Here is a 21171-nt window from a genome sequence, read left to right on the forward strand (position 1 = left end):
AATATGAGCAAGCTGTAGTTTGTCGCTCCCACTCCGCTGTTCCCCCCACAGCCGAGCTCTCCCAGTCAGGTGGGTGATGGCGAAAGCCACCATACTCCCCTCCGAAGCGAAGGTGTTGGTCCTGGAGCCAAAACTGGCGGAAGCGGAGCTGGGGGAGGCCCAGGACTGGGTGCCGAGCTCATAACTAGCGTTAGCTGCTGAACCTGGGCAACTAACGTAGCCACCGTCTGCCCCTGGTTAACGACCGCCTGCCATATCTCGTCGAGGCGAACCTTGCCTCATGATGCTGGATGGCATTCTCCACCTGCTCCATCCGATTGAGGTGGCGTTGTGTGTGCTGGTCCCATGACTGGCCAGATTGTACTGTCAAAAAAAATAAAACCTTGTTAGCCGCTTGTTGTTCACTTGAAAATAGTTGGTGAGTACGTGTGTGTGTGTGTGTGTGTGTGTGTGTGTGTGTGTGTGTGTGTGTGTGTGTGCACGTGCACGTGCAAGTATGTGTTTGCAGTGCATACCGCCTGAGGAAACACATACAACACAGTCCGCCTATTGTAATGCCCCTACCATTAAGTTCCTCCGTTCGTTACTTGTCATTGTACTTTTACAAAGCTATATTTGAATTTGGCGATAAGATTTTAAAAGCCAAGAATTAATTATTTGTTTTTCTAATGTCTTGGTTGTTTTGGATAAGTGCAGCAATGAGACTTTTTCAAGGACTTGTGGTGGGAAATTTTCAAAAAAATTACCTTATTTTTGTTCTTTAAAATGTTTTACACTTGAAACCAGGATTTTGTGAGAATCACCCAGCTGTTCAAAACCTCCCCACAGGGAGCAAAAACAGCACATGACTGAAATACTAGAGTGATGAAAGAAGAATCCACAGATTTTCCAACTTATATACAACAGATCTGTTCTTAACACTCATCTAAAACTCACAAACCTTTATACTGACTGTTTCTAACACTTCTAATACAATACTCCACTATTCTGACAAACTGTCTGTCTGCACTTCGAGCAAACGTTCACACTGTTCTTATCTCCTTTATTTTGTATTGCTTAACCTGTCAGGAGGATTTATGGCCCATACTCACATCCAAATCAATCCTCCTAGAAACACAAAATAAGCCAGTATCCAGTATTCGTCCATCCTTTCCGCACCATGGTGTTTAATACATATATTACACTAAACAAACAATAAACATAAACTAGCATCAAACAAAATGATTTCAGTTTCGTTCTTAAGTTTTCGTGTTATTATCTTACCTCTTCAATTTTTCCACAATTTTCTTTTCACAATCTGTTACTTATTTCCTCTGTTACTTAATTTTAGAAAACAAGGTTGCTTTACACGAGTAAAACCCTGATTTACCTCACCTGGGCGGACTCTTGCACTCACCAATTTAATGTCGGCTGAAAAAGTCTGCGTTTGGGTAAAAGACGATTCAGGACTTCTCTTCCAAACACCGTAACTTCAGTACAATTGTGAAACTCAATCAAATCAAATCAAATGTATTTATATAGCCCAATATCACAAATGACACATTTGACTCAGTGGGCTTTACAGACTGTACAGCATAAGACACCCTCTGTCCTTAGACCCTTGCATCGCAGAAGGAACAACTTCCTAAAAGAAACCCCACAATTAAAATGTTAGAAACCTCAGAGAGAGACTGAGGAGGGATCCCTCTTCCAGGACAGACAGACTACAATAGATGTCATGTGTACAGGATAAACAACATAGTAACAATACAACATGATGTAATCAAATATGAAAAAGATGGATCCGCGCTTCTAGCCCTTTAAAACCCGCCTCCAACCCTGCATATAAACTACATTTAATACATGTACCATTATCACTAAAGGAGGTCGAGGAATAGCTAAACATTAAGCACACCGAGCAGGAGAGAGCAGAAAAGGAAGAGAGAGCTGAAGGGGAAAAGAGAGAGATGGGATCGCAAGCTGCCAAGCTACAGTAGCTAACGTTAGCAGAGCCGAAAGGAGTGTAAACAACTATGGCTTTAGCGAGAGAGTTGCTAAGAGAAGAAGGATAAGGAGAGAGTTATGAATGCTTGAGAAGTAGCTCACTAGTGTAGTTTTAGATATACGGGGACCACTAACTATATTTTGCATATAAATTGTTTATGACACAGATTCCTTTATAGCCTATTCTATAACTGCTCCAGATAACTGCACTGCATGCACATTGCATTATTTGAAGTTATTTTACATTTCAGCTGAGGATGGAACTCATCAGTCCAGGAGATACTCCTTTTATTGGTAGTCTCTTATGGTATTTAAGCTGAGAGAGCAGCAGCAGGGTAAAGGTGCAGTCCACACAGACTCTACAGTACCTTGATACAAATAAATATTTCACTGAAAAAGGTGTCAACCCACAGGTGCATCAAATGAAAGGTTTTCTAAACTGAGATATTAAAGTCCCACACCTCGTTATCAGCAAGCACGCTAGGGTACAGTTCCAAATTAACACAGCAGCACATTGAAAAAACATGCTAATAAGATCTATTTGCTTTGAAGAGGAAAAATAATGAAAATCCTGGCCCATCAGATAAATAAACGCTGACAAATCTAATTAGAGCTGGCTTTTATGATGGATGAAAGGCACTCATTGTAATGGTTTGTTAATAATACGAGCAACTGCCCATTTGCTCAACAATGGTCTAATTAGGGAAGACTGTTGGGATGTGACCCATTTATATAAAACATCTGCGGCTGCTCACCATCACTGTGATTTACTAGTGTTTGCAGCCCTCAATGTGTGACAGAGTAGAAGAAACGGTAGGTAGCAGAGCAGCCGTGTGACTGAGTGCTTGGCATTGTGGGAAGGAAGTAATGTGCGTGTTGAGGGAAGCTGAAGTTCCAACATGCCAGAGGTACAATCAAAAGTATAGAGAAAGATTTTAGAAAAATTACTGAACTTTCTTTTGAAATGTATCAGCTGCTTCTCAAAACTAATCAGTCTGCATATAGAGTATCTGGCAATCATCACTCATTTGGTCATATTGTGATGCATGGACTTACAGCTAAGTCTGGATAGAACAAATGCTGGGGCCATTTATGTAATGAAAAGAAAGAAATTAAGATATTGAAAGTCTCATCACTTATAAATAAGATTTTGCAATTATTTTTCTATACGTCTCATATGGTCTTGTTTTCTTCTCTCGCTGTGCTGTGGAAATGCAGGAACGTTTTGGGATGCTGAGCTTAGTTCTGGGACCCGCAGTCTCATTCGGTGAACAACGTGGTGCTAACTACTGACCATCACCCTAGTGATGTTAACTAAGCCACAAGCATAGATACATTCCAGGATAATTTATCATGTCGATTATATTTATAATTTCCTTAGTTACCTCTTTGTGTACACAGTAGTTTGATGTACTTTAGGTGCCATTTTACTGTTGACTACCTTCTGATTCAGTTCTAATGGAGAGCTTGGGCCTAAAAAGAACTCTAGAGGCCTTGAGCAGACAAGACTAAACGTTTACAAACCACTCCAGTAAGACTGGTATTCAACACAATGGTGCTTTGAGTTAAGGTTAAGATCAGCATGCAAATATGATCCTAATAACAATGCTGTTCAGCAGGTAGCCTATAATGTTTACCATGTTCATGTTTACTATCTTAGTTTAGCATGTTAGCATATTAACTTGTTAATTAGCAGTAAACACAAGTACAGCCGAGGCATACAGGAATGTCATTCATTTTGCAGGTATGTGGTCATAAACCTTTCCCTGGCACTAAAAGGTAAACGTTTAACACTAAACTAATCAATGTAGACATTTTACTCAAATAAAGAAATGTGAACCTCATGGTGGTCAGGGTTTCACCAAAATCACTTTTTTCTCATTTTCCGGTTGTTAGATTTCACCACCATGTCCTTCATATTAAGTGATTGAGAATGTGGCCACAAGTTTGAACACATTTATCTGCAAAGCAATGTCAAGTGCAAACATTAAAGTTTATTATTTTTTGTAAATTATAAAACAAAACTTCAGCTCAGTTGTATTATATATCACATAACATCAGCAGGCTGTAGCCATGGCATTAATCATAGCAAGCAGAGGGGTGAATGACATTAAAGAACACTGGAGGACAAGCATATCTCCAAAGGAAAGCAGTTTCTGCCATTTGGGTGACATCATCATCAGCTATATTTGCACTCTCACCGTTCATAACTCCTGAACATATTTCCATCAGGAACTGCTGATTTCCATCTCATGGACTCTTTAAAGGCCACTTTTATTATAAGACTCCAGATATGCACAACCAGACCCATGTGGCCATGTTTTTAACTGAACAATCAAATGGAAAATAGAAAAAGGTGACCATTGTTTGTGATGATTGTAATACAAATGCACTTCTTGCTAAAAAGATGACCTTGGCCTGAATTGATTCTAAGAAAAAAGTGGATGGCTTTAAAGGGAATTGTCCCCTTGAGGTAAACCTCCAGTAACATACTAACCTACTGGGTTAGGGTTAGGCTACACAGCAGTGTTAGCAGTCCAATTCCTAAAGTGCATATTTTGAATTTGCAAAAGGAGGAATGTAAACAAACTTGGGCTGTCAAGCTTAATTACAAGCTTTGTGATTAATTAATCTAAATTAATCGCATATATCAATATTTGCTGTGAGAAGCATTGATTTTGCAAGATCAGTGAATCAATGAGTAGGCATTATACTTTTAAAGGTCAACATGTCTTTATTTCAATACTCTTTCTCCAATATCTTGTATGCCACAATTATCTTAGACAACACAGACCAACAATTTGACATAAAGTGCAATTTAAAATCTGGCATAACATCTTTCATTGCACAATAAACAATATGTTTTAAAGTTGTGTAATTTGACGCCATGTGTAAAGCCTCCGTTAAGCCCCTGTCCTCTACCACCTGCAGTACATTGCAATACATTTCCTGATGGAGTTGTTAATGTGTCTCATTTAGAACGAATCATTTTGCGTCTGAACGCCTGATCGAGAGATGACGAGAGCATTAGCATCAGCGGTGCTAGCTAGCTCCGAGCTGCTAAGTGCTTTGCGTTGAGCGGATATTTCAGCTTGAAGTTCTCCAATAGTTCAAACATTTTTTGCTGCAGGAATCGCACAGAACGGAGCATCACCAGTTACATCCGGGAGTTTAGGAAATGTAAACTTTCCATTCACTGGGACAAGTAACGTTTTCTCATCTGCTTCATGTTGACGAGGCTGCTGTGGCCGCGCCGCGTCGGTGACAAGAGTCAAGGGGAATCTAAGAGTGCGATTAATCTGCCTACATTTTTTTGTAGCGTTATTGTTTCTGTGATTAATTAATCAAAATTAACGCGCTAATTTGACAGCCCTAAAACAAACGAAAACAATGGTGAGCTATCTGGACAGATATAATGACCAGCATCTTTATCATTAAATATACACTCCACATCCTGTAAAAACAGTTGTGTTTGCACCAAGCATCATGTAAACACAGACCTAAAACATTGCGACCACGGCCCAGAATGCAATGCCCCTTCGATGCCCCTTCTCTATTTCTTATTGTTTGTTCATAAGCACAGCTATAAACAATCTATTCCCCGTAGCTCCCGTTGGCATTATGAACTAAATAACGTTGTCCTCCATGGTTGCTAAAACAAGTATGATAGTTGGTTAACTAGTAACTGTCATGACTCACTGATATGTGTTCCTGTTTTATTTTGTAGAGTTCACCTCCCTTGTGTCATGTCTTGTGTTTACTTCCTGTCTTTGTGTGGTTTCCCGCCATCGTCAGCGTCTGCCCCGCCCCTGATTGTTTCCACCTGTTCCCACTCACCTCTTGTATAAATTGTCCTGTCTCCCCTTGTCTTGTGCCAGTTTGTCTGGTCATATCCTTGTAAGAGCCTATGCCCGTATCAACCATACCTGTCAACCCTCCCATTTTTACCGGGATTATCCCGTATTTGTACTTCGATCCCGTTTAAATATTTTCCCGTAATTTTCCCGTATTTTTAACCTTTCAAAGGCAAACCATACACACATTCTTTGGGAAGGTCATAAATTACATGTGTTTAGGGAAAGTATGCATGTTTTAACTAAAAGTATGGGATATGAGCAATGTCGTGTTCAAATTTGGAGTCGGAGTTTCTACCTCGAATCAATCCAGTAAACTTCTTAATTATCTCAAAGCATTTATTGAAGTGACATGGCCGCATGGAAGATATAACCAGCTCAGGACGATCCTGCTTCACAGAACCCGTCTCTCCCCCAATTCCACAGAATCGTCCTGTCTCCAAGCTAAAAAAATGTCATATAATCCCCCACTGGGGGTTTGACCTCTTCCCATTGGTTGGCTGTGGTCAAATCCTATTGGCCCCTTGTAGGCACATAGGCGTTTCCACAACTCTTGGCGCAGATGTCTTCCTTGGTATTTCTTCAGTCGCCCCTTGTGGAGGGGAGTACCTCTAGCATGTATTACACTAATATTTATTGTACAATACATTCAGTACATAATACTTATTTTCAGTACACAAATGCATATAGGAATTGACTATTACACATTTTAGCAAATCAAATACATATTAATACAATCAGGAGTTAATTATATCAGACACCTGAGCAATAATAATAATAATAATACATTTTATTTGTAAAGTGCCTTTCCTAGCTAAAAGCAATCTCAAAGTGCATACAAAGTTATGTACCTTGGAAATGTAAATGATTATGTCTCTGATAATAATTGATATTTAGTCAAGATATTATTAATCACAAGTAAGAGGGCAATAACAAGTAAATAGTAAAAGACAGAATCCCCCAATATAAAACAATGTTAAGAAATTGCAAAAGAGTTCTATTTCATCCTTACTGACCGCCAGAGGCAATGCTTAACACTGAATACGTTCCATCACGCGCATGCGAGTGAGTTTTACTTGTAAATATCTTTGCAATCAATTACTTTAATCATTCGGAATTCCAGGAATTCCTCAAAATCATAAAAATCATTTTTGTATCACGACCCTTCTAATGCGCAACATGGGTCCAAACGGACCCGTATTCGTTTCCTATGTTATTTCATGCAGTGTTTCTTTGCTATACTTTTGGAAATCAATTTATTTAATATTCCAAGTATTCATTAAATATCTTGTTGATTACCACAAATCATTATTTTCATTTTCCCTTTCTTAATTTATGAACTAAAATAGTTTTTGTATCACTACATCAGGTTTACACACATGGGTCTAAAATGACCCGTGTGTGTAAAGTGTGATAACAATGAAAGACATACTATAATAATAATAATGTTGTTAAAAAATTATTATTATAGCAGTGATTTGGACCAAACAATACATTTAATATTTGAAATCTTCATTTGTCACTTTGTCACACTCCCACAAAAAATACATCATTCAGCCGATGACACTGTGAGATATTGAACTATAAGAGTATCTGTAGTGTAATTGTGGTGAATGTATAAAATTAATGAATAAAATAAAATAAATCTGATTAAATAATAACATGGGTACAGCTCAAACTGCCACCTCAGTGCATACATGCCTCACAGATGACAGTCACATGTTTGTGCTCCTTGCACACGGGGCTGTTGCACCTTTTCAGTCTTTGTCAGCTGGCAGATCTTCCTCTTCACTTGGCCCTCCTGTCAGGTGTCCTCCTGTAGCTGGTGGTGGCTGCGTTTGCTTTTTTTAGCCCACATCTTTCCTTTGCCCCTGTAATGTGCTTTTGGAGGTGGGACGTGCCCTCCATGCGCATACATGCCTCACAAATGACACAATGGACAACTTCTTCAGCAGTATCCCTCTGGCTGAGAAGCTCCTGGAGAAGAACCTGATCATTGTGGGGACAGAAAGAGTACATTGGAGGTGTAACTCCAATGTACATTTCCATGCATGATCAGGGTTCACACTTGAGGACATCTACATGCCAACATTGACCTATAATCATAGCGCTACCCACTCCATGCTAGATATAATGTTCTCTCATGCGCCCAGTCTGGTCACGGACATGCACTGCAGCTTTATCCAGCGTCCCACCATTACCCCAGTGTGACAATGTGCGAGGACCAGTTCATTGCTGCTTGCAGCTTTAATATTTATTTGTGTTGTCTTTTTCAATCTTTCTGATTGTTAAAAAAATCATACTCTTGGGGGGCTCACCCGGTAGCACAGGCGACCCATTTATAAAGGCTGAGTGGTTCAAGTCCGAATTGTGGCCATTTGCTGTATGTCATTCCCCTTCTCTCTCTCTCCCCCTTTCACAATCTGCACTTCTCACTATCATAAAGGCATGAAAAGCCCAAAAATATAACAAAAAAAAATCATACTGTAACATACACAATACTTGTGGTTGTAATGTTTACAAAAACAAAAACTCAATACATATAAAAGCTGCTATTTGTTCTTTCCTAAGTTACAAAATGCAGTGCAAATAGATTGTTCATCTAGCAATTGAAGGCAACCTCCTGCTGGGCCTAACATACTGCAGTCACTAATCCCCGCAGTCTGTCCACCACTCTCTGTCATGAGCCCTCTCTCTGCCTGGTAACACCACTAATTGTCTGATTACCTCCACCTGTCTCTGCTCTGCTCCACCCTCGTTAACCTACCAGCTGCACTGCATTTACCACTAATCATGCCCTGTATAGAAAGCCCAGTTTTTCAGTCCACACTTGTCAGATCATCTGCAAGCCTGCATCGGAATCCTGCCTGCCTGCCTGCCTGCCTGCCTGCCTGCCTGCCTGCCTGCCTGCCTGCCTGCCTGCCTGCCTGCCTGCCTGCCTGCCTGCCTGCCTGCCTGCCTGCCTGCCTGCCTGCCTGCCTGCCTGCCTGCCTGCCTGCCTGCCTGCCTGCCTGCCTTCAACTCTGACTCCTGATCTGTGATCTGTTGCTACTACTCTGATCTCCAGCCCCGGTAAACCCGACTTGCCTTCCGCCTTACGACTACGAGTTTAGAATATCCCTGAACAGTACTACTGCCGTGCCTCATTCGGTCCTGTTGTGTGTGTGTCATTAAATCCTTGATCTCAAAATTGCGCTCCTGGGTCCTCGTCTGTCTGTCCTGACAGAATGATCTAACCATCATGGACCCAGCGCACGCTCAGACCAGCATGCAGATAGAGACTGAAATGGCTGCCCTACAGCGTCTGGAACGCACTGAGGGAGACATCAATCGGATGACCGGCGATATCGCTTCCCTGCTCCAACTCAGCCACCAACAACAATTTAACCAGCAACAACCACTACTAGCCCAAGTCCTGCTGCTACTCACCAATGCGGCCACTCCTGCTTCGTCTGTTCCAGTACCGTCTGCCCTACTCCATCCCGCTGTTGTGTCTTCTCCAGCTGCTTCAGGGTCCAACGCTGCAGTTCCGGCAGTACCGCCTCCAGAACCGAGGATTGGCCATCCGGAACGCTTTGACGGTGACCCGAAGCAGATTCGAGCCTTCCTGACCAGCTGCCGAGTGCAGTTCGCATTACAGCCCAGGACCTTCTCGACGGAGGGAGCCAGGGTGGGTTACGTCATTACCCATCTCACCGGCCGAGCTCAGTTGTGGGGAGCGGCAGAGTTCGACCGGCAGACCCCAGCCTGTGCCTCCTTCAGTGCCTTCGAAGAGGAGATGTTAAAGGTCTTTGACTTAGGTTCAACAACAACCGAAGCATCACAGGCACTGCTGACCACCCGCCAGGGCAATCGGACGGTGGCAGACTTCTCCATAGACTTTCGTACCCTGGCAAGTCGCAGCTCGTGGCACTCCGAGGCACTGGTGCACGCCTTCCTCCACAGCCTGGCGGACTACATTAAAGACGAGCTCGTCTCTCATGAGCAGCCCAAGACACTTGATGACGCCATTGCCCTTGCCGTTCGCATTGATCGGCGTATCCAGACCCGCAGAAGAGAGAGAGAGGGCGTCTGAGTCAACCAGCCATCCGCATTCGGGGGGAGTCCTCCACGTTCCACCCCCCGCCTGTCAAGCCCGTCAAAAGCCGCAGCTCACCAGGTGTAGGGGAGATCTGGGTGAGCTCAATACATCTTCAGTCTCCCCCCATCCGAAAACCCCTGCTTCAGCTCCGCCTTCGACTTTCCGACACAACTCACACCCTGGCCGCCCTAGTGGATTCTGGAGCCGAAACAAACATAATGGACACAGAGCTCGCGCGGCAACTGGGCGTGAGCTGTCAACAACTCACTCCACCCGTTCCTGCACGAGCCCTGGATGGACACCGTCTCGGCACCATCACTCAGCACAATACGCGAGTGGGGGAGGGGCTGCCATCGGACCTGCCTAAAGGGAGCCATCTTGCCAATCGACCGGGGAGCTTCCAGCACCGCCCCTGACATATCCAATGTTCCTGCCTGTTATCACAACTTGAGAGAGGTGTTCAACAAGTCCAAGGCCACGTCTCTGCCACCACACAGACCATATGACTGCGCCATCGACCTTCTGCCTGGCACCACACCTCCGAAGGCCCGTCTCTACTCGCTGTCAGCCCCAGAAAGAAAAGCCATGGAGGACTACATAAACGACTCACTGGCCACCGGCATAATCCGTCCATCATCTTCCCCCGCGGGAGCGGGATTCTTCTTTTTCGTAAAGAAGGATGGCTCTCTCCGTCCATGCATCGATTACCGGGGCTTGAACGACATTACAGTGAAGAATCGTTATCCTCTACCCCTACTCTCCTCTGCCTTTGAACTGCTGCAAGGGGCCACAGTGTTCACCAAGCTAGACCTGCGGAATGCCTACCATCTGGTGCGGATGAGAGAGGGTGACGAGTGGAAGACTGCGTTCAACACTCCAACAGGACACTACGAATATCTCGTCATACCGTTCGGTCTCACCAATGCCCGGGAGTGTTCCAGGCGCTGGTAAACGACATCCTCAGAGACATGCTCAATAAGTTTGTTTTCGTTTACCTTGACGACATTTTGATCTTTTCAAAGACTCAGACAGAACACACTCACCATGTCCAGTTGGTGCTACGCCGGTTGCTGGAGAATTCTCTCCGTGAAGGCAGAGAAGTGCGAGTTCCACGCCAAGTCTGTCTCATTCCTGGGTTATGTGGTGACCGAAGGCAGCGTTCAAATGGATCCTGCAAAGGTGTCTGCTGTGGTGTCGTGGCCGGTTCCAGAGACCCGTAAGAAACTGCAGCAGTTCCTGGGGTTCGCCAACTTTAATAGGAGATTCATCCGGGTTTACAGCACAGTGGCAGCACCACTCACTGCGCTGACCAGCGTGAAACAGCCCGGGTGGTCTTGGAACATGTGTTTCGAGTCCATGGTCTGCCCAGGGATATTGTGTCAGACCGAGGCCCTCAATTCTCTGCGGCCTTCTGGAAGGAATTCTGCAACCTTCTTGGGGCCACCGCCAGTCTGTCCTCGGGATTCCACCCACAGTCGAATGGTCAAACGGAGCGCATGAACCAGGAGCTGGAGAAGGCACTGAGGTGTGTGTGACCTCACGCAACCCCCGTGCTTGGGCCCAACATCTTCTCTGAGTAGAATATGCCCACAACTCACTCACCAGTTCTGCCACCGGACTCTCCCCCTTTCAATGTGTTTATGGATATCAACCACCTCTGTTTACCAGTCAGGAGGGAGATGCTACCTGTCCCTCTGCGCTCGCCTATGCCCGCCGCTGCCGTCACACATGGGCCCAGGCTCGCGCCACACTCCTGAAGTCCAGTGCAAGCTATGCTATCGGAGCTAACCGGATGAGGACCCCAGCACCAGTTTACCATGTCGGACAGAAGGTCTGGTTGTTGGCTCGAGATATACCACTGCGGGTGGAGTCGCGGAAACTGGCGCCTCGCTTCATTGGACCCTTTCCCATACAGAGGGTCATCAGCCCTACGGCAGTCCGACTACTGCTACCCAAGACCATGAAGGTACATCCCACCTTCCAAGTCTCCAAGCTCAGACCTGTACATGAGAGCCCACTGGTCCCAGCAGCACCACCGCCTCCTCCTCCGCGCTTCCTCGACGGTGGCCCCGTCTACACGGTCCGGCGACTGCTCCGCTCTCGTCTAAGGGGTAGGGGCATCCAATATCTGGTGGACTGGGAGGGTTATGGTCCTGAAGAGAGGTCTTGGGTTCCCGCTGGAAGAATTGTGGATCCGGCCCTCATCACTGAATTCCATCGCCAACACCCTGACCAGCCATCTCTCCGACGGGGTCGGCGCAGGGCTTCTTGCCATGTAGATCCTCTTCCAGGCCCTGCTGCCCCTGCTCCGGTGTCTAGTCCTGAATCTGAACCTGGTTCTGAGCTGGGGCCCTCGGATGTCGAGTCTTCTGATGGAGACGGTGCCGCTGAGGATATGGACTCTGTTTGGCCCGCCGTGTAATTTAATTTGGCCCTTGAGGCAATATCAAATTAACATTAGAGCTGGCCCGCTGGTATTATACAGCGGCGATGCCGCTGTAACACCGCATTCACCGCTAATACTACAAATCCCATAATGCTCTGCTGTTTTGGCGCGCCAGCCATGCTCTCTCCTCTGTGTCAGTAGCGATCCGTGTTCTTGCGCAACGCTTCTGCTGAAAGCCGGCCGGCTCACCCCGCCTCCCCGTGCCTCTCTCCCAGACGTGCTGCGGCCTCATTCTACAACTGTCAGTGTCACTGTGTTACCCCTACCAAAAATGGCGAAAAAGAAGGCAGAAAACAGAACTTTTCTGGACAGGTGGGAGACAGAATATCTGTTTATATATGTAAAAGACAGACCTGTTTGTCTCGTTTGTGGAGCCAACGTGTCGGTAACTAAGGAGTACAACATTAGGCGACACTATGAAACGAAACACCAGGACAAGGACCTGGACACGACTCAAAGGAGCCAGAAAGTAGAGGAGATGAAAAGAGGTTTGGTTTCACAACAGAATATGTTCAAAAAAGTCACAGCACAAAATGAGGCTGCTGTAAAGGCAAGTTATATCGTGGCAGAAGAAATCGCCAAATCAACCCGACCCTTTAATGAGGGAGAGTTTGTTAAAAAGTGCATGCTGAAAGTTTGTGACCAAGTGTGCCCAGAGAAAAAGCAGGCCTTTTCAAACGTAAGCCTGAGCAGGAACACAATAGCTGAGCGCACATGTGATCTTGCCACCAATCTGCATGACCAGCTGATGGAAAAGGGAAAAGATTTTGTTTCTTTTTCCCTTGCTGTGGACGAGAGCACTGACGCGTCTGATACTGCGCAGCTGTCAGTCTTCATCCGCGGTGTCGACTCAAATCTGTGTGTTACGGAGGAGCTTTTGGGATTTAAATCCATGCATGGCACAACCACAGGGAAGGACATCTTTGAGGAGGTTTGCAAATGTGTAACTGAAATAAACCTGCCGTGGGATTAACCACTGATGGTGCGCCAGCGCTGAGTGGTAAAAAGAATGGACTGGTGGGCAGGATTCGTGAAAAGATGCGGGAAGAGAACTGTGCAGGTGAGCTATCTGTTTATCACTGCATCATACATCAAGAGTCACTGTGTGCTAAAGCCCTAAAGATGGAACATGTTATGACCACAGTAACACAAGTTGTTAACTGTCTCAAGCCATCTTGATGCGCTGAACCTGCAGCTACAGGGGCGGGGCCGCATCATCACAGATATGTACTCGTCAGTGAGAGCTTTTAAAACTAAACTCTGCCTGTGGGAGAATCAGCTGCTGCAAGGAAACCTTGGCCATTTCCCCTGCTGCCAAACCATAACAACGCAGATCTCTACCGCCGTCTAGATCTCTAACCCTAACCCTAACCGCCGTGTGCGCACAGTTTGCTGAAAAACTCAGTGTACTCGGCGCTGAGTTTATCCGGCGATTTGGCGACTTTGATGGTCAGAAATGTAGATTTGAACTGCTTAGTAATCCCTTCGCAGTTGATGTGGAAAAAGCACCAACTAACCTCCAAATGGAGCTGATTGAACTCCAGTGTGATGACACGCTGAAGTCAAAGTATGATGCTGTTGGCGCCGCACAGTTTCCACAATTCATCCCTGACACAATGCCTCAGCTCCGCACCCAAGCTGCTCAATTGCTCTCCATGTTCGGCAGCACTTATCTATGTGAGCAACTTTTCTCCTCAATGAAGATGAAGAAAACGTCTCACAGGATACGTCTGACTGATGAACACCTTCGTTCGATAATGAAGGTTGCCTCAGTTCAAAGCCTGAACCCCGACATTAATGAACTAGTATCCAAGAAAAGATACCAGGTATCTGGCTTGGGCACATCAGATTAGATCAGTGTGTCGCAAACTGAGCAGTAAAAAGGCCTGAATGGTTGATTTATTCATTGTTATTTTGTTTTCAAATTTATTAGCCTGTGGAAAAAGTTAATGTTGATATTTACCTCAGAAGGCTGCAAATAGAAAAGAGGCATTCCATTTTTTATTTAAATTTTATTTAATATACCATTGATGTTTTTTCGTTCGTTTTTTGAAAGTTGATTTTGCACTATTAAGTTATATAAGCGTTGCTTGTTCCATATTTAGTGTTAAAGCAAATCAGTGTAGCAAACTGAGCAATAATTAACGTTTTATTCATGCACTTTCTCTTGCTACTTCAAGGCTTGAATGTTTGATTCATTCATTATTGTTATTTTATTTTCAAATGTATTATTAGCCTGTGGAAAAAGTTTATTTTGATATTTACCTCAGAAGGTTGCAAATAGAAAAGAGGCATTCAATTTTTATTTAAATTTTATTTGATATGCCATTGATATTTTTTAATTATTATTATTTGAAACTCGATTTTGCATGTCACTATAAAGTTATATAAGCCTTGCTTGTTCAATATTCAATGCAAAACTTGTTTGGTCCCTATTAAAAGGTTAATTTGTTCAACCTTGGCCCACGGCTTTGTTCAGTTTTAAATTTTGGCCCAGTCTGTATTTGAGTTTGACACCCCTGGTCTAAATGGTCGTCAGATTCAAAACACAATTGGAAAATCCTTCATTTTGAAATTATAAAAATGTGCATGTTCCTGATCCACCATATCTCTTCCAATAAATAAGTAGGAACAAGATCTAAACATCAGCACCAATTATGAATTGTGTACTCAAATATGTAAAACAATTGCTTCAACATGACAAATAACACTAACACAAGAATAAAACAAAACAAAGTCATTCACAGAATACATATTACACCACACAAGATGCACATAATGGGACTTACTGAATCAGACATATGCACTCACTGCACCCTTAACCAAACTCACCACTACTTCCATGCACTCTGGTTCTGCCTCCAGTAAATACACTTCTGGAAAGAATTAACTACTACACCATCACTGTTCTTTGAAGGCAACATTTACTACCCACGTCAGTGTGCAACCTAGGAGATTTTTGACAGATCACATAAACAAATCATAACACTCCTACTGGTAGCCCTCACTATCGCCAAGAAGACTATTCTGCTTAATTGGAAAAAGAGAAAACAACTCCACTTGTCACAGTCTTTAAATCTTTTAACAGAACAGGTGTTACGACCTGGCTTGGCGAGGGAAAGGTGAGTAACATACACCAGCTGTTTATGGTAAAATAAGATGTATTTATTGATGTAATATGGACAATTGGCAAACAATTGCTTTTAAAGACACAACGTAGAACAAAAGGAGGGCTCTTAACACAAGAGGCGTCAAAGCCAAACTAACAAAAAATAAACCCCAATTTAAACAAATTCTAAAACAAAACTGGATTAATACAAAACGCATAACGAGGCATAAATAGCACCGGAGCACCTAACTTGCTTAACAAATATCTCTAAACAGCTTGTTCACCAAGCTGACGATCAAACTATCACAAACTAAAGAATGTGAAGAGCTTGCACGAAATACGAAATATGAAACAAGTACCATGTTCAGTATCCAATAAACAACATTAAATCTACTCTGTATACGAGTGCACAGTCTCAGACCCAAACAGAATGCATATGGCTGACAACCCCAGCAGCCCCGACTGTCGAGCTGGCCACACAGTTGTAGCTTCTGGTCTCTCCAGTGTCCCTTGGATTGGTACACGGCAATCACAACTCGGTCGTCATCAAGGTGGGAGGAGAGGTATCGTTGCAGCCAACCAAGGGCCGGGATCACACATCCTAATCTGCATACCTAACTTATTAAATCTCTTGAGAGCAGCAACAAAAGTTAATGCCACAACAAACTTAAACAAATAAAATTCATATAAACCAGGGGTGTCCAAACTTTTTTTCGCTGAGGGCCACATACAGAAAAATATGCGAAAGGTTGGGCCACTCATTAAAGTTAAGGTATATCGCCTCATCTCTAGTGTATTAACAGTAATACAAATCAATCAATCAAATGTAGGTAAATTAATAAAATAAATCAAATGTAGGTCAATTATGCTCAATACCAAGCTGTGGTAGAAGTTGGGTAGGGAGAGGAGCTGATGTTGATTCTTCAGAGAATCATCACACTGTATTTTGATGAGTTCTAATTGCAGACTTTCTTCCACTTCTTCTGCATCCACCAGGAAGGGAGTTGAGAACAGCTTGATTTATTTCTCAATGACAAAAAAATCTCGGAATCGCTGATTGAATTCTGCCATAAGAAACGTGATCACAGACACATATTTCCCCTTTTTAGCAGTAAGGTTGGCCTTTGGATGAGCACATTTTATTTCGGACAGCGTAGGGAAGTGCGCAAGGTTTAAGTTGCTTCGCACAGAATGCTTTCATGTGTGCATAAAGTTGTGGTACCAGCTGGTCTTTGCCTTGTAGGCCCTTGTTCAGTGAGTTAAGATGACCAGTGAGATAAACTAGAAAGGCCAGGTCTGCCAACCATAGAGGATCACTCAGTTCATGAAGAGGTCGGTCCTTCTCTTTCAAAAACTGGTCAATTTCTGATCTCTGGAAATAAAACCGCTTCAGCGCAGAGCAGCGACTCAGCCAGCCAGCGCACATCACAATGATAGAGTACGTCCCCATATTCAGCATCGACATCATACAGGAACGCTTGAAATGATCTGTGGTAGAGCCCTCGTGCTCGAATTATGTTGACAGTTTTCATAACTGTGGTCATCACATCGCCAAGCTGGACTGTCTTGGTACAGAGAGCTTCTTGGTGGATGATACAGTGCAATTTAACAGCCTCGCCTCCACTCTTTCGCACCATGGCGCACACCATAGATGCCATTCCTTTGCGCTTGCCTGTCATAGCTGGAGCCCCATCCGTTGCAACTCCACACAGCTTGTCCCATTTAAGTCCCATCTTGTTAATTGCAGCTGACACAGCTTCAAACATATCCTGACCCGTTGTTGTGCCCTTTAGACTCTGAAGATCAAGCAGCTCCTCCGTAATGCAAAAGTTATCGTTATTGAAGTCACCGTCTGAGAAAGCTTTCCCGTGTTGCACTATGAGTTGAGCTACCTCGTAGCTGGCTATTGTAGCATTTTTTTGTGTGTTGTTAGCACGGTAAAAGTGCTGTTGTTTAGTCTGCAGGCTAGCTGCCATTTGCTTTACTTTCTCCTCTCACTCAGCAGCAGTGTAGGGCGTGTAGGTCGGATGCTTGGTTTCGTAGTGTCGTCGTAAATTATATTATTTCATCACTGCGACCGCTTCATTGCAAATCAAAAAGACACACTTCCCCTTGACTTCTTTGAAGAAATATTCAATTTCCCACCGTGTCTGAAATGTTCTGCATTCGCTTGCTAGCTCGCATTTCTTTGGTTCTGACATTGTTGGTCATCGCGCGGCAATTTCTTTCTTTGGTAAAAAAAAATGTGTGGAGAAGTGGTCTTAGGACTGCAGCTAGTGAGTAGCTCCACCTACTGGTCAAACTAAGAACTACAATACAGTCAAGCGGAAGTTTCATGTGTGGGCGACATTCCATTCTATTTTTCGAATGTGCTGCGGGCCACACACACTACTGCAAACACCTACACCAGAGGTCGGGAACCTTTTTTGACTGGGAGAGCCATAAAAGCCAAATATTTGAGCTTCAAATATTCTCTCTCGCACACATTGCATTGTACTGTTGACCCTGTGTTAACTTGCATATGACAAATAAATAAAACAAAATATTTGTAAATGTATTTCCTTGTGAGCCATACTGTCCGAGGTTTATGCGACGGGCGGGTGTCGCGTGGGTATTTCTTTTAGTTCACTCCTCAACTTTCCTCCGCAATCTCTCTGACTGTAGGTGTGTGTGTGTGTGTGTGTGAAACAGAGCTCAAAATTGTCTGACATCATCGAAAGAGCCATATATGGCTTGCAAACCATAGGTTCCTGACCCTATTTCTAACAAATTAACATGTGCAATCATTCTGGTTTACGTTGTATTTACCTAACGTGATATGCCACTCAGCACAATATTTACAAGTAAAAACTTATTGTACAGCTCAGCACTGTCTCATATGTGGGCCAGGATTTCAGTGAGAAGGAGGAGGACAGCAATCTCTTTGTCTCTCTAACGTTTGATTAGGCAGTCATCTAGGATGCAAATTAAAATATTTGACAAGAGGAACAGCCTGGAAATGACAATGCCAAGTGATTCTGCATTCTATAATATTCACATTAGGAGTGGAACTGCTTTCGCCCAGCTGGAAATATTGGCAAAGAAAAATTAGTGTAGTCTTTTTTGTTTTTTAAAGCAAAACATTTCTGTACGTCATGTTTATAGACTATTGATTGAGATTAATGCCCAACCTTATGGGAATGAGCTCTAAACAAATAAGCCATTACATTGGGTAATTGATCATTTGAAAAATCTATAGCAATCATTTCCCCAGGCAAGAATTAATGTTTCTGCGGACCATAATTCATTAACTCCTTGGCATACTACAAGGCATTTTTTCAAGACTCAGAAGTTAAAATGCAAAAAGAGAAAAATCTCCTGCTCCATGGATTTTCTGCTTAGCCAGCTTCTCCAGTCTCATGTAATGACAATAATATCAGGGTGAAAGGTTGTTTAGCATATGTACACTCACAAACATTAACAGGAAAAACCTAGCCTGGCCTAGCCACTCCCACATCCACTGGCTCGCCTAAAAATGCCAAAATAGATACAGTAAATGTTACAAAGCTTTTTACATATGTATACATGCACCTACTCATTAAATATACATTATTTCCACATGTTAAATTTAGTTAAAAGCAAGACCAGGTTGTTTGAAGGAGAGTAAAAAGAGAGTTAATTGATCTAAGTGAACTGGGCAGGTTGTTCCAATCAGATGGAGATTTACATTTAAAGGCACGTTGCTCAATTTCTTTAGACATTCTAGGAACAAAGGAAAAAGGATTCTCAGAATCTCTTAGCCTATACGTTGACCTATAAAGAATAAAAAAAATGTTTAAGTAAGAATGACAGTTAAAGATGTATTTGAAATGCATTGCAACCAGTGAAAATGTCTTCTAGATGTTGGTGTTAACCAAATTAGGGACTCATACATAAAACAGTGATGGGTTCTATAAGAACCTCAAAACAAATCTATATATGTATATGAGTATTATGAACCACATTAAGAAAATAAAGTTTTTTCTCAGAGGTATTCTGATATCACCAATATTAGATTATGCAGATATTGTCTATTAGCTGTGAAATAATACAATTTTCTGACCTATAGGGTGAAACAGTTGATAGAACGCTGTAATATTCTCAGGGTGCAATTGATTTTCTTTATCACTGAGTCAATATGGGGCTTGAAAGAAATTAGAGAATAAACCAAAGACCCAAATATTTAAATTCATCCACTTTCTCGAGTGGTGTCCCATCTGAGAAATTAACCAACCAATTATTCGCTTAATGCAAAACGTCAGATTTAGTGCCAAACGACGTACTACAAGACTTTTAAATATTCAATAGAAGCATGTTAAAATAATTTTTGAGCAGCATCAAAATCAGTCTGTAATGTACACTGAATTTGTTGGAAGAATAAGTGACAGTACATACATATAGTTCTATATGATGTAAGAACGTATTTGTAAGAGAGCAGTATTACAAATGGAGAGATGAACGTTGAGATTTTTCCATGATGATAAAATCTAACTGACTGCTCTGTTAAGAGACACACTGACGTCTGTGGTGAAGATATGAATTAATTAAAGTAAATTAAATTATTCAACTATTAAAGTAAAGAATGTTTTAGAAGACCAGTAGCAGAAAGCCTGTAGTGAGTAACCAAATGTCAAAAGCGTGAGTAAGATCTATAAATATTGAACCTTTAAGCATATTGTTGTTCAATGACGAGAACACATCATCGGTAGTGTAACGGTACAATCACGACAGAAGGGAGGTGGGATTCAATTGCACGACACAGAGGCAGATAAATGTAGAATGGAAATAGTCTTTACTGAAACTTTGCACTTGCTATGGTACACGCATAGACAGTTGATCATACAAAGTATAAAGGGGTAATCCAGGAGCAGAGTCGGGTCACAGAAACAGTTTTGGTACACGGGTAGGAAACAGGAAGACGGGACTAATGCTGGAACTCTTGACATCGAAGTACAAAGAATATCTGGCAACAAGAGGCAAACAAAACACAGACTATATACACCAAGGAGTAAGAGGGAACAACGAGACAAAGGTGAGGACACTAACAAACAGATTGGGAACACCTGGGGGTAAGAAGTGGAAACAACAGAGAACAGATAACTAACAAAATAAAACAGGAAGTCCAAACATATCATAAAACACATAGCGAACACGCCGAGACCTAATAGTTACTCCCCCCCCCCCCTCTAGGGACGACACCTGACGTCCCAGGTGCATCCGGATGCTGGCGGTGGAAATCCTGGATAAGGGTATGGTCCACAATGTTCTTAGTAGCCACCCACTGTCTCTTCTCAGGACCATACCCCTCCCAATCCACCAGGTATTGGCGACCCTTGCCTCTCCTTCTCACCGCCAGGAGACGCTTGACTGTGTAGACCTTCCCCCCTCGAAAAATCGGGGGGGAGGTGGGGGTTTGGTTGTGGGAACCAAATTACTCTCCTTCACAGGTTTTACTCTAGACACGTGAAAGGTGGGATGTACTCTCATGGACCGTGGTAATTGCAACCTCACTGCTACAAGGTTGATGACCCTGGAGATCGGCAACGGGCCCACAAACCGTGGTGCCAATTTGCGTGACTCCACCCATAGAGAAAGATCCTTGGTGGACAACCACACCCTCTGTCCTGGAGCATATCTGGGTGCAGGGATTCTCCTCTTCTCAGCTGTCCTTTTGTAGGTA

At 43.3% G+C, this 21171-nt stretch overlaps 1 protein-coding gene across 1 annotated transcript; it reads left to right on the forward strand.

The window, feature by feature from the left end:
• Positions 1 to 12635: 12635 nt before the first annotated feature.
• LOC115019143 (general transcription factor II-I repeat domain-containing protein 2A-like) lies at positions 12636 to 14636 on the forward strand. The gene is given in 4 exon segments (XM_029448528.1): positions 12636 to 13329; positions 13332 to 13525; positions 13527 to 13709; positions 13753 to 14636. Coding segments are annotated over 4 exon segments (1536 nt in total). The 3' UTR covers positions 14218 to 14636.
• The last annotated feature ends 6535 nt before the right edge of the window (positions 14637 to 21171 follow it).

This window comes from Cottoperca gobio, chromosome 14, assembly GCF_900634415.1.
Source record: "Cottoperca gobio chromosome 14, fCotGob3.1, whole genome shotgun sequence".
NCBI classification, from domain to species: Eukaryota; Metazoa; Chordata; class Actinopteri; order Perciformes; family Bovichtidae; genus Cottoperca; species Cottoperca gobio.